The following is a 15057-nucleotide window of genomic DNA, read 5'->3' as shown; positions in this document are numbered from 1 at the left end:
CCATATATTCAGTACACACTGATTTTTAGCTGCAGTCTCTAAAGCCCAAACACTTACACTCTCAGTGAAAAAATAGAAACCCCCCCCCGCTAGCTAATACATTACTAGCACAAAACTGCCAGACTATGCTACATATCATTCACTACTATAGCCATGTAGTTACCGGCTTCCTAGCTGAGAAGAGTTCGTTATGACTCTGGTTGTATGTTTGAGCTGTTGTCATGCTGCAGATTTTTTTTTTTTGGGGGGGGGTCTAGAAGCCTGCCCTTCATGTACAGACCACCATTGCCTGAAATTGGTACATTTCCTCCACAGGACCCCAAAGCCCTCACACACACAACACACACACAGTCAATCAGTTCACAGGCAACATTCGCTAAGACAGAGGACTGTTTGTTACCCTATTTACATAAATTTCCCGTTGCTTTCATTTACATAAGTAAGACCAGCAGCCTTCTTCTCCCTGTCATAACCAGAGATGAGACAAAAAGAGCATGTCAGTAAAACCCTGAATAAACTGGATTCCTTTTCAAACAGATTCCAGTTCACATGAAGTATTGTGTGGTAAACAGATGGACTTGGCTGCAAAAGGAGTTTCACATTCAGACTCACACAAGCTGAGACAGTTTCTCACCACAAAAAGCAGCCCCCCCCCCCAATCTGGTGACAGGAGGGTGTGTGTGTGTACTAATTGCTAGAGCTCAGCTCCGCACCTCTTTTTTTTTTTTTTTAAATCAGCGATAATTAGGGAAAGAGAGCAAGAAAGAAAGAGCTCTCGGAGTCCATGCTCTTCTGTTGTTTTCTCACATATTCCCTCTCTCTCCTCCCTGCATGTGACGCTGTCTGCCCACCCACTCCTAAGGGGGAGAGAGAGAGAGAGAGAGAGAGAGGCGGGACACTGAACAGCACAGAGAGCCAGTCTGTTTTCAGCTCCCAGCTCACTGTAGCTCTTTTGCCAGAGAGGACTCACCCATCCACCACACACTCTCAAACACATTTACTCTCACTATACAACAGCTGACAACACCTTTTCTTTTTCTCTGCAGCACCACTGACTCACACAGCCAGATCCACAAGAGAGTGAAAAAAAAGACCAGACTCGATTTGCACTCCACACACACACACACACACACACACACACACACACACACACACACACACACACACACACACACGCACGCACGCACGCACGCAGATACACCAGCTCTGAGGAGGCTGGGTCGAGGCTGGAGACGGTGACTGGAGAATGGAATGGAACCTCAGAAGGATGGAAAGTGAACTGAGGCACGTCAACCCAGACCTGCTGCAGCCCAGCAAGAGCTTCAAGAAGCCCTCCTCAGGCACCATCACCCTCAACGTAGGGGGGTTCCTGTACACCGCCCACCGGACCACTCTTGCCAAGCACCAGGGGTCCTTTTTAGAGGAGTTGGCCAACGGTAAGAAGCCGGTTCAGCACACTGACTCCATGGGCAACCCATTCATTGATAGAGATGGTCCAGTTTTTCGCCATGTGCTCAACTACCTGCGAACCGGAGAGCTGCAGCTGCCTGACGACTTCCGGGAGGCAGGACTCCTGCGACGGGAGGCCAGTTTTTACCATCTGAGTGAACTGGTGGAGGCCGTGGTCGACTGGGAAAGTCAGAGGGCAGCCCAGCGAGAACCTGCCTTTTTGGAGATGACAGATAGCCATGAGAGGTCACACGGCCTCAAGGTGTACTGCAGTGACCCCGCCTTCATCGACAAGGTGAAAGGGCGGCTGGTGCAGATCTCCAAGAGCCGCCTGGATGGCTTTCCGGAAGAATTTGAGGTGTCGTCCAACGTGATCCAGTTCCGACATTTCATCAAGTCGGAGCCCGGCTCACGGCTCGTTCTGAAGGAAGACAGCACATTCTTGTGCACGCTTGACTGTCTGAAACTAGAGACAGTGATGCTAGCACTGAGATCAGGCTTCAAGCTGGTCACCAGCCTCGACAGCAGCAGAGGCTCCGTAGTGGCAGCTGAGGCCCTGCACTTTGTCAAGTAGGATGGAGGGAAACATAAAGAGGAGGGGAAAGGGGGGCAGGGAGAGAAAAGATTAGTGCCTGGTTCTATATCCCCCCTGCTAATGTAAGTTATTAGCTCGAAGATCTTGTAACATTTAATGTGTCATGGATGGGAGAAGGAGAACAGGTGGGTTGGACTGTCTCACAGGACAGTGTTTATATCTTTACAGCACAACGTTGGCTTACAAAGACAGGATTTGATCATTTAAGGCTTTATCAATAGAATGGAATGTTGGCCTCAACCTTTTTTCACTGCTTTGTAAGCTAGTAGTTATAGAATTCAGAGTAATCTAGATCAACTTAGCATTTACTATATCTAAATTGGATGTGACACTGTACGACTCTGTAATTTGGAAGACAAGCCAACAGTGAATCCTTCCATTGAGGAGACGAAGGGATCAAACAGGTTCTGAACATCAACAGCTTTATCAGTGGATTTGTCTCTGCACAAGAACTGCTTCTGCTGCTTTGTCAATGGCTGAAAAAGCCTTCAAAACCAGCCGTGATGTGCACTGTTGTGCCATTCAGCTTTTACTACAGTCTGTGCGTGTGTGTGTTGCTATACACTGTGTGTACTGTATTTAGTGGGTTTAATAGCTTGTGTTTAGTTTATTAGCCTCTCTGGAGCCTGAAGGGAACACAGCAGCGCACCGAGATCATTCTGGATGAAACTAACAAACTTCACATCCAAATCAGACTGAAGCAACATTAACCATTTCTCACATCATGTCAACAAGTTGAGTTTAAGTGCAAAGATCTGTGATTATTGTAAGGGCTTTGAATCTAGCATGATGCATGTGCACTAAATAAACTGTGTTTGTTAGTGCTGTGAACCTCTGTGAAGCCAGTGCCATAACAATGCCTATTACTTTTCAATGTGAATATTTTACAAATAAAAGTGACATTGAATCTATTGGTTCACAGTGTTTTTAAGTGTATTTGGAAAAGTCTTTGTACAGTTTAATGCCACTGTTTGATGTAGCAAGCCTGTCAGATACTGCTGGTAATAAATTTTGAGTGTTTAGAATTACTTTGCATAATTTACATATAACATCAGACCGCCAGTCTTAGAAATGTCCCGAGTATTTTTGCTTGCCACTAGCATAAAAGGTATACTGATAACTATTTAATCCTGGTCCACCTGAATTTACAGTCTATTCAGTGAGTAACTGTTCACCACTGAGCCTGGAAGGAGCATCATCAGTGTTAAGTTTCCAGAACCTTCTGATACAATTAAGTGGGAGACATACAAAACTACCCCTCTCTTTCAGCTTTAGCAAACAAGAACAATTTCCTTTCATAAATAACTATTTTGACACTTCTCTACATGTGTTGAACACATTTTTTTCATGTCTGGAACAATTAAAAAGGTGTGTATAAAAATTCAAGGATCACAGGGACAAAAATTACACCATGTAAAGAAAAGCCTTTGTCGCTACACATATTAGTTATCAGAATAGTAGAAGGTGTAATGTTCAGGGGCTTTTGCTGCCTGAATCAAAAGCCCACTTTTGACAAATAATTGTGAAACTGACTTTGATTAATTAATGCTACTGCATGCTTTTCAGCTACAGACATGTAACTGCTCTCTTTATAGAAAAAGATTGCATCAGGCTGCTTAATTCATTCCATTCACTTGAATGGGAAAGTGGTGTCAAAAAAAATTAAAATGTAAAAGTTTCATATTTGGTGAGACAAAGTGATATTTCTGGTGGATAATATTATACAGTACACAACTATGAATTTAAGTTGAGGAAAGAAACTTGGAATATTTATAGCTCATGAGACATACAATTGGGATAAAATCTATTGTAAAGTAAAAACAGTGTAGAGTTTTATGTCACAAAACAATGCAATACTGTTTGTTTGTATATATTTTGCCTTGCACTAGAAGGAATAGCTAAACCAAAGAATGAAAAAGATGTCAATTTGAAGCCACACCAAACGAAATAGTGAAATTTTCCTCTCATTTTGCTAAGTCCCATGACTTTTGTTGTTGCTGTTTCTGAAGTAATTATTTCTACCAAGGTCTGCAACTTGAGAAAACATAAACAACAATAGTCAACGCTTGTAATGTTAAAGTCCGCCTTAATATCAGAATTCATCTTAATGAATAATCGATCATCTTAATGTCATCCTAGTTTCTTATAGGAATCCTGCAGGACCTATCAGCTTTTCCAGCTTGACCAAGTTTGTTCTGGTTCAGTATAGGCTTATATTTTTGGACATAATTACTTCACAGTAGTTATTAAATTAATCAGTTTTTTAAAAAACTCTCATAATCAGCATGTAACCATCTTTGTCATACATTATCAATTAAATATTTATTTAAAACATGCTCAGGTCCGCTCACACCTTCACAATACCTGCTCTAATGACCTACACAGTAAGTTGTACTGGCTTCCTGCCACCACAGTGCAGCAACTCCACCTGCAGAAGCCTTTAGGGAGCCCTTTCAAACACTCCCAGATCCAATAAAGACATTTGGTTTTTTAAAAGTAGGCCAGTATGAGATACATTCTGCCCTTTTCCCTCAAGGAGGACCTCTTTTTATCTCTCTGCAATGCGATCTGATGTGTGTCATCATCAATGTTATTAGTAATACAGTCTACTATTTTTCCTAGCAATGATCAGTGTAATTATTTCCAATTCCAATTTCAGTATTATTATAGTTGTCAAAAGTGATAACTTTAGTTATCCTCCCTCTTAATAGTGGAACAATATATTTATTCCCTTCTCCTGATTTGTTTTTGTGATAATCTCCTCTTTAAAAGGTGATGCAGGAATGCCCTGAGCTTATGATAACCTCAATGATTAAAAAAAAATTAAAAAATGGGAACAAAGTTGCCTCTCTGAGTGTAAGTATTTCATCAAGAAAGAAGGATGTGAATCGAGGACTAGGTGTGACAAAATTATTTTAAAAGTTAGAATTAGTATTGATAATAACAACAAGAGACAGTGACACAAATGTAATGAAACATCCATCCATCCATCATCTTCTGGGTCAGGTCGCAGTGGCAGCAAGTTAAACAAAGTAGCCCAGACCTCCCTCTCCCTAGCAATGCTTTCCACCTTCTCCTGGGGGACCCCAAGGCGTTCCGAGCCCAGATTTGATATGTAGTATCTCCAGCGTGTTCTGGGTCTACCCCAGGGCCTCCTACCAGTTGGAAATGCCCTGAAAACATCCAATGGAAGGCGTCCAGGAAGCATCCTGATTAGATGCCCAAACAAACTGAACTGGCTCCTTTCAACATGAAGGAGCAGCAGGTCTCCCCTGAGATCCCTCTGGATGTCAGACATCCTTACCCTATTTATAAGGGTGTGTCCCACCACTCTAAGTAGGAAACTCATTTTGGCCGCTTGTATTCACGATCTCATTCTTTCTGTCACTGCCCAAAGCTCATGACCATAGGTGAGGGTTAGGAAGAGGATCACCTATTAAACTGAAAAGTTTTGGTTAAGCTCCCTCTTCAACACAACGGTCCGGTACAATGCCTGCTTTACAGCTGACACCGCACCAATCAACCTGTCAATCTCCTGCTCCATTTTACCCTCACTCATTCATAAGACCCCCAGTTACTTGAGAGAGCAACTTGCTCCCAACCTGAAGGGAGTCCTGCCAATTATACAAAAACAACTCTCGCTCTGGTTTTATAAAGGACCGGATGGCTTGTGGTAAACGCCCCGGTACAAGAACCCCAAGGGATTACGGTTGTAAGCCTTCTCCAGTTCCACAAAACACATGTAGACTGGATGAGCAAACTCCCATGACCACTCCAGTAACCTTGTAAGGATAAAGAGTTGGTCTGTTTTTACACACCCAGGTTAGAATCTGCATTGCTCCTCCTGGATCTGAGGTTCAACAATTGTCAGAGTCTCCAACTTCCTGCGTAGGCTGAGCAGTGTGACACCCCGATAAATTAAGGTACACTCTCTAGTCCCCCTTTTTAAATATGGAAACAACCAGCTCAGTCTTGCCAGCCAACATGCACGGACCCTAACCTCCGTGTGACATTGAAAAGGCGTGTCAACCGAGACAGCCCAACAATGAGCTTTGACGCTCATCTCCATAGCCTACCCAAATTCCTCCCACAACTGAGTTTTTGCGTCCGTGGCCTCTGCTTCAGGAAACCCCTGTGCCAGCCATGGCTGAAAGGACTCTTTCAGTTTGACAGCCTCCCTCAGTTCTCAGGTTGCCGCCACGACAGGCACCTACAACCTCTAGACTGCAAATCCGAACAGCCGCCTCCGCAATGGAGGCTCTGAACATGGCCCGCTCGCATTCCAAGTCCCAACCCCCCCGGGATGCATGAGAAGTTCCTCTGGGGGTGGGAGTTTAAAACCTTGCTGACAGGGGCCTCAGTCAGTCATTCCATGCCACCCTCACTACAGTTTGGGTTTACCAGGTCCTTCTGAAAGCCTCCCCTGCCATCTGATCCAACTCACCGCTACGTGGTGATCAGTTGAAAGCTCTGCTCCTCTCTTCACCAAAGTGTCCAAGACGTATGGCCACCGATCTGATATGACCACAAAGTCAATCATCGATCTTTGGCCTAGGGTCTTCTGGTACCAAGTACACTCATGAACCACCCTTTGCTGGAACATGGTGTTTGTTATGGCCAATCCATGACAGATCAGAAGCACAGAAGTCCAATAGCAAAACACCACACAGGTTCAGATCAGCAGGCCATTCCTGCCAAACAACCCCCTCCCGGTTTCTCCATCGTTGCCCTTATGAGGATTTAAGTCCCGTAGAAGGACTATAAGGTCCCCTGGTGGTGCCCTTTCCAGGACCCCAACCTGAGAGTTCAAGAAGGCTGGATACTCTGAAGTGCCACCTGGTGCATAAGCACAAACAGAAGTGAGAGCTTTCCACCCAGCAACTTGTAGTCTCACGAAGGCGACCCTCTTTTTCTCCGGGAAAAACTCCAACACTGTGACACTCAGCTGGGGTTGGTAAGTATCCCCAAATTCCATCAAGCACTTCATACCGTGGGCAACTCCCAAAGAGGCAAGAGACCGGAACTTTCCAGGAGTTTGATTCCAGAGTCCGTGCTGTGCAGGGTGGTGAGTCCAGCTATATCTAGTTAGTACCATTCCACCTCCTGACTGAATCTGGCTCCCTCCATGCCAGAGATGTGGCATTCCACATCCCTAGGACTGGTCTTCAATGCCAGGGAACGGGATGGCAGGTCCCTTAACTGCCATCCGGCTTGCATCGCACCCAACCTCGATTTCTTTCCCTGCAGGTGGTGCACCCACGGGGTGGCCACCGGATGCTTGCCGCCGAACTACCCTCACATGTCTGACTCTATGATGGGGTCCTGATTTACCTAGTCTAGTTGAGGTGACCTGTGATTAAACATTATTACAATAAAAATCTAATGAGAAGTTAATTTACCTCTTCCTAAATTAAATGAATGAGTAGACAATAAAATAATTAAAAAGGTACTCCGGTAATTTATTAATGCACTTCCACAATGGGGGGATATGCAAGGGACACATTTAAAAAAAAAAGAGGGAAATCAACACACAGAGGCTGAGATGTCCTAATTTTTTTTTTACCTAATTTTTTGTACAAGTAAAGCTCCAAAAACGCTGAATCCCCCATTTCCCAAAATGCAACTAAATTGCACCTTTCAATAGATTTCCCTGCATGGTAAATGCCAATATCTTTCAAAGACCATGCCTCAGTTTGAAACAAGCTTTCTGTTGAAATTTTTTGGTTTCCAAAAACCCTGATGATAGAAAGCTCCCTCAGGATGTGTGGGGCAGGAGTTGGTCAGTGACATCCCCAGGCCAGAGGAAAAATGGAAAGCAAAATAGAAGTGCAGGGCACCTATGCTAGAGGCCTCTCTGGAGGTGGAGGTCTTTTCCTCTAAAGAATCCCCTGAAGCAGACATTAGTGTGGTGAAGGACCATAGTGGTCCTGAGCCGTATCAATTCAAGCCGTTGGCTCCAGTCTCCAATTGTAAACATACATAGCAGTGTGTTGCTATCAAAAGGACCTGCTGCCATCTGCAACCATTGGCAAGCCAAATGAGGGTCTGAAGGGAAAGAATGCAGTCCAGTGGTGCTTCTACAGCTGTCAAAAGGACAAGTCTGAACGAATACATCAAAATTGAAAAATACTAAGTAGAGGGTTAGCAAAAAATGGTGTAAACTCCTGTGAATGATGATTCTTGATCAGGATATATTTGAAAATAAGTTGTGTGTGTTTCACAGACTCCCCCTCAAAGAAGGGTGCTGGCGGAGGTGAGGCGCCAATCTCTGATTAGAGGGCGTTATCATTTTTTTTTAAATAAACTTCATGATGTAAATAAGTCCCAAGCAGTTAACTATATCAGCATTGACCTTGCAAGTTTCAGGATGCTTTAAACAGTAGATGGCATGTTGAGCCATTTTCAACCCATTAAAAAGCAGATTTTTATTACTTTGATAAGGAATGTCAAAATCATCACCAGCATTGATGTGTTTCATCACAGTACAGTCATACCATTTAGTTCACAGTTCACAAAACATGTCTAAGTGTGCAGTACCTCTTTAAATAGATACCTAAAAAAAATAAATCAATATCGCATTAAATCCATTAACATCCGGAGGAGGAAAATATCAAACAGTGAATATGACAAAAATTTAAGTTTGGGTCTTTTAAGCTCATTGGAGCAGTGCAAAACAAATAATTAAAACATAATAAATTTGACCTACCACGTCATAAATCAATAGGTTAATTATATTGGGTCACATAAAAACTCTATACTAGTGTGTAATGGCTGCATTTAAGGATGAAAAACCTATTTTGGCAGTGGACGACATTGCCAGTGCCAAAGCAAATGCAAAATAGTCTCGCCTGGATTATGTCCAAATAATGTGAAGCAGGCATGCGTCAAGATCCATTTTTGGAAACTGGTGGGAGTGGAAGTGTTTAAATGTATTAATTCCTAACACTGAAAAGCATTCATTTCCTCCACATTTTATTCCTGCCATGGGGAAAAGCCTCTGTAAAACAATTTAATTTGCCTGTTGCTGCCTCTTGGAACTTCAACTATGCAGAGTTGCCTTGTAAACCTTTATGTTTCCGAATGGAGAGCAACAATCAGTCACCATTGAATGAACAGCATCTCTCACTTTAAGTGTAAGTGCGATCCCCCTCCATGGCGACTGAATCCATCTGCTCCAGCAGGCAATGTCATCAAACCACCGGCCCAGCCGCCACCACCCCCGTCATGATTCATACACCCACACCAACCTCTGACATCAGGCAAACCTCCACTCCACACACACAGATGAGTAGACAATAAAATAATTAAAAAGGTACTCCGGTAATTTATTAATGCACTTCCACAATGGGGGGATATGCAAGGGACACATTTTAAAAAAAAAGAGGGATCAAAATCAACACACAGAGGCTGAGATGTCCTAATTTTTTTTTAACCTAATTTTTTGTACAAGTAAAGCTCCAAAAACGCTGAATCCCACATTTCCCAAAATGCAACTCAACTGCACCTTTCAATAGATTTCCCTGCATGGTAAATGCCAATATCTTTCAAAGACCATGCCCCAGATTGAAACACAAGCTTTCTGTTGAAATTTTTTTGGTTTCCAAAAACCCTGATGATAGAAAGCTCCCTCAGGATGTGTGGGGCAGGAGTTGGTCAGTGACATCCCCAGGCCAGAGAAAAATGGAGAGCAAAATAGAAGTGCAGGGCACTTATGCTAGAGGCCTCTTTGGAGGTGGAGGTCTTTTCCACTCCAGAATCCCCTGAAGCAGACATTAGTGTGGTGAAGGACCATAGTGGTCCTGAGCCATATCAATTCAAGCCGTTAGTTCCAGTCTCCGATTGTAAAACATACATAGCAGTGTGTTGATATCAAAAGGACCTGCTGCCATCTGCAACCATTGACATCAAACCACCGGCCCAGTCGCCACCACCCCCATCATGATTCATACACCCACACCAACCTCTGACATCAGGCAAACCTCATCCACAGCCCACTCCACACAAACACAGACAACAAACATACAATGCACATGTAAAACCATGTTCCAAATGTGAGGAGATAAACTCACTGAACCTGTGCTGTTCAGATGTCAACCCTAGCACAGACACTGTGCCATCAACAACCTCAAGTCTGAGGCAGTAATTGCAGAACAGCTCCATGTATTTTTTATGATGGTGAATGGTTTACTTATAAGTCGCATAGTCAAAGTGGTCCACACCTCACCAGAAGCAAGCAAAGGAGGATGGGGGACAGGTGGAGAAAGAGGAGAGAGGTGGTAACAGCAGTGACAAAAGCTCAAACCATACTACTATCAACAATCTCATCTCAGTCATTTCACCTGTTGCCAGGCAAACTCAACTCCTACATCATACGCAAACTGCTCTCTTTCTCTCTCTGTAACACACCCCTCCTTATCATGATGCCTTAGTCGTGTGGTGCCGCTCAGCCAGAAAATGACTAACATACCTCAGGTTTTTATTTTTCAACTCCAGAAACAGAGGCAATGGAAGAGGAGGAGGAGAAAGAGACAAGGTGATGAAAAGGAGGAGGAGGGGATGAGGCCCCTTCCACTTCCACTCTTAGCTCACACAAAAGCGGCAGCGGCAACCATTATTCAGACACAAAAAAAAAGGATTAGAAACAGATGCAGAGAGGCAGGGGGCACAATGAAACAGTGAGTGTAGAGAATTATTTTTATGGAATAATATATTTCATTTTTTTTACACTGAAGATGCCAATAGCTGATACTTTAAATATGAGCATTTTCATAGACAAAAAACATACAAAAAAAACAAGTGTTTCACCCAAGAACTGTCCTTTTTCCCTTTGGTTATAAAAGTCTAATGGGAATCATTTGTTGTTCAATTCAACATTGAAGACATATTCTTCTTCTTCAAAAAAATTAATCATTCTGCCAGTGAAGTGAGAGAGATCCACCTGTTACTACTAGTATAATGTTGATGAATTATTCAATTTAAATGCTATCTGTGACGGAATAGACAATATGCCATTAAAAGTAAAACAGAACAATACATCTAACTCCGACCCGGATCGTGGAAGTAGAGCTTCAACCATATCTGGTCTGTAAAATGTCTATTAAATGTATAGAATGGTTAAAAATATCCATCACAATTTCTCAAACCAAAAGATGATGTCTTCTAATTGCTTGCTTTATTCGAGAAACAATCAAAAGCCCCAAAATATGCTTTTTTTGATCACATAAAACGAGAAATGCAGCAAATCGTCTCCATTAAGAAGCTAAAAATGGGTCATTTTTGGCAGTCTTGCTTAAAAAAAAAAAAAAAGAATCATTGATTAAAGTACCGGCTGATTTATTTTTTGCAATAAACTAATTTAAGGTCTAAAAAAAGTAAAGAAATAGAAAAAATAGAAAAAAGCATTAAAGAGCAGACCAGAGAGAGAAAGATGAGTAGGGTTTCCAGCAGAGAAGAGGCAGAGACTCAGAACGACGTGGAAGAAGAAATCAGAGCCAACCTGCCCTCCACCTTCCTACTATATGTGTGAAAGTGGTAATCAACACTTTCACACAACCTGACATTAGAGGCTGCAACAGACAAGTGTGTGTGCATTTGATAGAATTACTTAATGAATTAAAATCAATGCCAACACCTGTATTTGTAGAGGGATGTTATTAATGATGTGTTGTTTTCATCCCATTATTTCTGTCTTGTAGGGTGTAAAGGCCTCTGATACAACACTTAGACTCGAGGCAAACGGAACCGCTGGAAAAAAATTCAACATACGGATATGTTTCGTTTTTTTCACAGCTGACAACAATATGAATACCCTGGACATATATCTGAAGCATTTTCAAGCACTAAAGTGAGCAAATGAGCAAATGTCCTGCCATTTGGCAGCACCTGAATGCTCCTTATGTGCACATTTATGTACTCTGGTGTCACAAACAGCTTACGAAGGGATAAGTGAGAATAAGCATAATTAGTATTGTAATACCTCAAATTGACCACGTTACGAATAATGACTAACTGATAGATACGGGATGAAAAAGAATCGTATTGTACTATAATATACAGGGTGTATTACTGTGGGAGTATTATGTCTGAGAGTAGGATACGAGCACAGCTGACCACAGTTTTAACTGGTTTTGCCTGATTAATGAGGGAAAACCCCAGCACTCACGTGATGACACACATACATGTTACCATGGTTACCAAAAGATTTAGATAAATATACATTGCTTACACAGACCAATTATAAGATCGCTTCCTGAACAGTTCACAAATGGATGTATTAGTATTTTAGCTTTTGAATTTATGCAAAAATCACATATCTACTATAAAGAAATCCTGTGGTTGATCTGTTTGCTTTCGGACAACAAAGGAACTGCACCAAAGTCTGCTTGGAAGCAGACCAAGACCATCCTTTTCAAGAAGATCTCATCAGGCGACAGGCCTCTAAAAAGGAGAGTATGGGTTGCCAGTGGGAGGAGAATTGAAATGTAGTATTTTCAATTTTCAGGAATGAAAAGATTGAGTTCCTGAGTTGAGCTGATTCCTTGAGTTAATGATTTCAACATTGTTTTTTCAAATAAAAAAAAAAACAAACAGACACACAGAAAACATGTGGCTAGTATCAGTAGTAGTAGTTTTCCAGCATGCACATAGAAGTACTGGTCTAGGTCTCTAGACAAACAATGAAGCGGCCTTGTATGTCTGCTGTGTGAACTGTACTTAATGGACACAGAGAGGGAGGGCGGGCCATATATAGCTAAAATTTTCCCAACAGCCTCCCTAGGTGGCTGAATTTTATGTACATTGAGAGAAAGACGGGATCTAGGCCTTGTCCACACTCATACAGATATTTTTCTAAACAGATATTTTCCCCCTCCGTTTAAAAAAAATTTAATTCTGTCCACATGACCTTCATTTTACAAAATATCTCCATACACACAACGCTGGAATGTGGCAATAGATGAAAAGCCTGATACAAAACCGTTGTTTCCGGCAGACTTAAAACCGCGGACGCTGTGGACCAATTTGAAATCAGCAGATGCAGATGCTTTTACATGCAGGTGAAATGGTGCAGCAATGCCAAGTAAAGCTGTAAACTTATAATTAAGAGTCCTAACCAAACGTAAAGAAATCGGTATATATCTGTTATTATTGTATTATTATGTTTATACATTATTAGGCACATGCACATTACACAAAGCAACAAGGGGCCTGCGTGATTTGAGCTGTGATGTCACTGCTTCCCAAACCCTCACATTTACATGTCCACACGGATACACATAAACCAGGTTTTAAAAATCTGCCCTTCAGAAAGCGTTTGAGTGATCTCAAACACTGTTTGCATGTGGATAAAAGGCCAAAATAGAGAGGAAAATGTTATTTTGCAAAATATCTCTAGTGTGGACAAGGCCTTAGTAAGTACAAGTACTAGTCAGTGCATTCTGTTTCTGAAGAGGACATTTTCACTGTAAATGACTAATTTAAATTTGATAAAAAATTCTGCATGTTCCTTTCTTAACCATGTCTCCCACATGTCTGTCAACCCCGAGTTTTGACTATCTGGAAGCTGCTGTAAGTCTCACATCTAAACCCTTACACAGAGCCCGACGTTCAGTATGTAGCATTATTCATGCATTTTTCCATTTGTCTTCACTTTTCCATTTGGTAGTGCTGGGGCTTGTCTTCAGGAGGTGAATCTCAGTAAAACATACTCATCTCCGGCCTGATTTGGCCGAAGGAACTCTAAAACTCTGAACACTGAAAGCCAGACTAATTGTGGGTGAGCAGCTTTAAGGCAGAATGAAGTTTTGTTACTGCTCATTAAAAGCTTCCAACACAACACAAAACAATTTTCTTGCTCAGAGATCTCACACAAAAGTAATACAAATATACCGACTGTGCGACCTATGTGCAGAGGAACCGCCATCATATCAGACATGGACAACAGGCTGTTATTATATTTTCAATAAAGAGCCAATATCAGTCTTACTTTCCAGCCAGCTCATGCACTGGTCTAACAATAATGTGATATTTTTTATTCATGTATCAGTGAGCATGACTCCCTACAAAGGCAATAGCCGACTCTAATCTACCTCTAAAAACCCACTGGTGCAGGTCAGCTGAGCTTCTGGATGGTAAATAGAGAAATGGGCTGTTAGAATAAATTGGATTCTTCAATTGAAATGCAGCAGGGATGGCAAAACACACACACACACACACACACACACACACACACACACACACACACACACACACACACACATACACAGGACAAGCTCTCCAACTCTCTCTGATAGAAGAAGATGGATTGCTGAAATGGACGCTGTAATAACAGCGTTGCCTTGTGATATTACAAGTGAAGAAATGCAGATGAAATTATAAGAAAAACGTAAAATCCGAGCATTTCACCATGGTCTATAGCTGTCTTTGTGTAGTTGCTTTGAGTGTATTGAAACAAGATGAAAAAAATAACATTAACTGTAAACTGGGAGAAAAGACTTCAATGAAAGCTTGTGCAGTTTACTGCATTCACAATTAGGACTCAATACAATAACTGTGGACAGCGGCATGAAAGAGACAAACACCTCGACACTTTCCACCTGCAACTTAATTGAAAACATGACTTAAAGAGGCTTCTTCCCTCACATTTTCTCACGATATGCTTTACTATAACCTCACTCTTTCAGCAACTTATTGACAGAGACTCACATTGTATCTACTGGCAACAGAGCGTCATTACTCTGGGTGTAACAGAGTGTGGGAGCACACCAGGGGTTGGACAAACTATCGTTTCAAGAAGCAAAACAGAAATGAGAACACAAGTGACATTTCTCTTGCTAGGCAATTGCAGGCTCACTATCCTATTTTCACCTTGGGCAACATCAAACCTGCATCTCTGAGAAGAGTAGCAGGCCTTGAATCACAGTGATTCAGCCCCATGCTTCACCATGACTGCAGGGAAAGACTTTTTTTAGGAAACCTGATGGGTGCATACACTTAATCTTTAATCTTTTTTGGGC

The 15057-nt window shown here is 42.1% G+C and overlaps 2 protein-coding genes across 2 annotated transcripts in view; one reads left to right on the top strand and one right to left on the bottom strand.

The window, feature by feature from the left end:
- The window catches only part of LOC120801133 (general transcription factor IIF subunit 2-like), a 43886-nt gene that overhangs the window by 17608 nt on the left and 11221 nt on the right, over positions 1-15057 (bottom strand). The window lies entirely within an intron of this gene.
- Positions 1247-2023, top strand: kctd4 (potassium channel tetramerization domain containing 4). Its single transcript, XM_040147695.1, has one exon. It carries the CDS (start codon positions 1247-1249, stop codon positions 2021-2023), a length of 777 nt encoding a protein of 258 aa, XP_040003629.1.

Source organism: Xiphias gladius, chromosome 16 (genome assembly GCF_016859285.1).
Source record: "Xiphias gladius isolate SHS-SW01 ecotype Sanya breed wild chromosome 16, ASM1685928v1, whole genome shotgun sequence".
Classification (NCBI taxonomy): domain Eukaryota; kingdom Metazoa; phylum Chordata; class Actinopteri; order Istiophoriformes; family Xiphiidae; genus Xiphias; species Xiphias gladius.
Note: the sequence above shows the minus strand (reverse complement) of the source record. Positions and strands in the feature narration are given on the sequence as shown.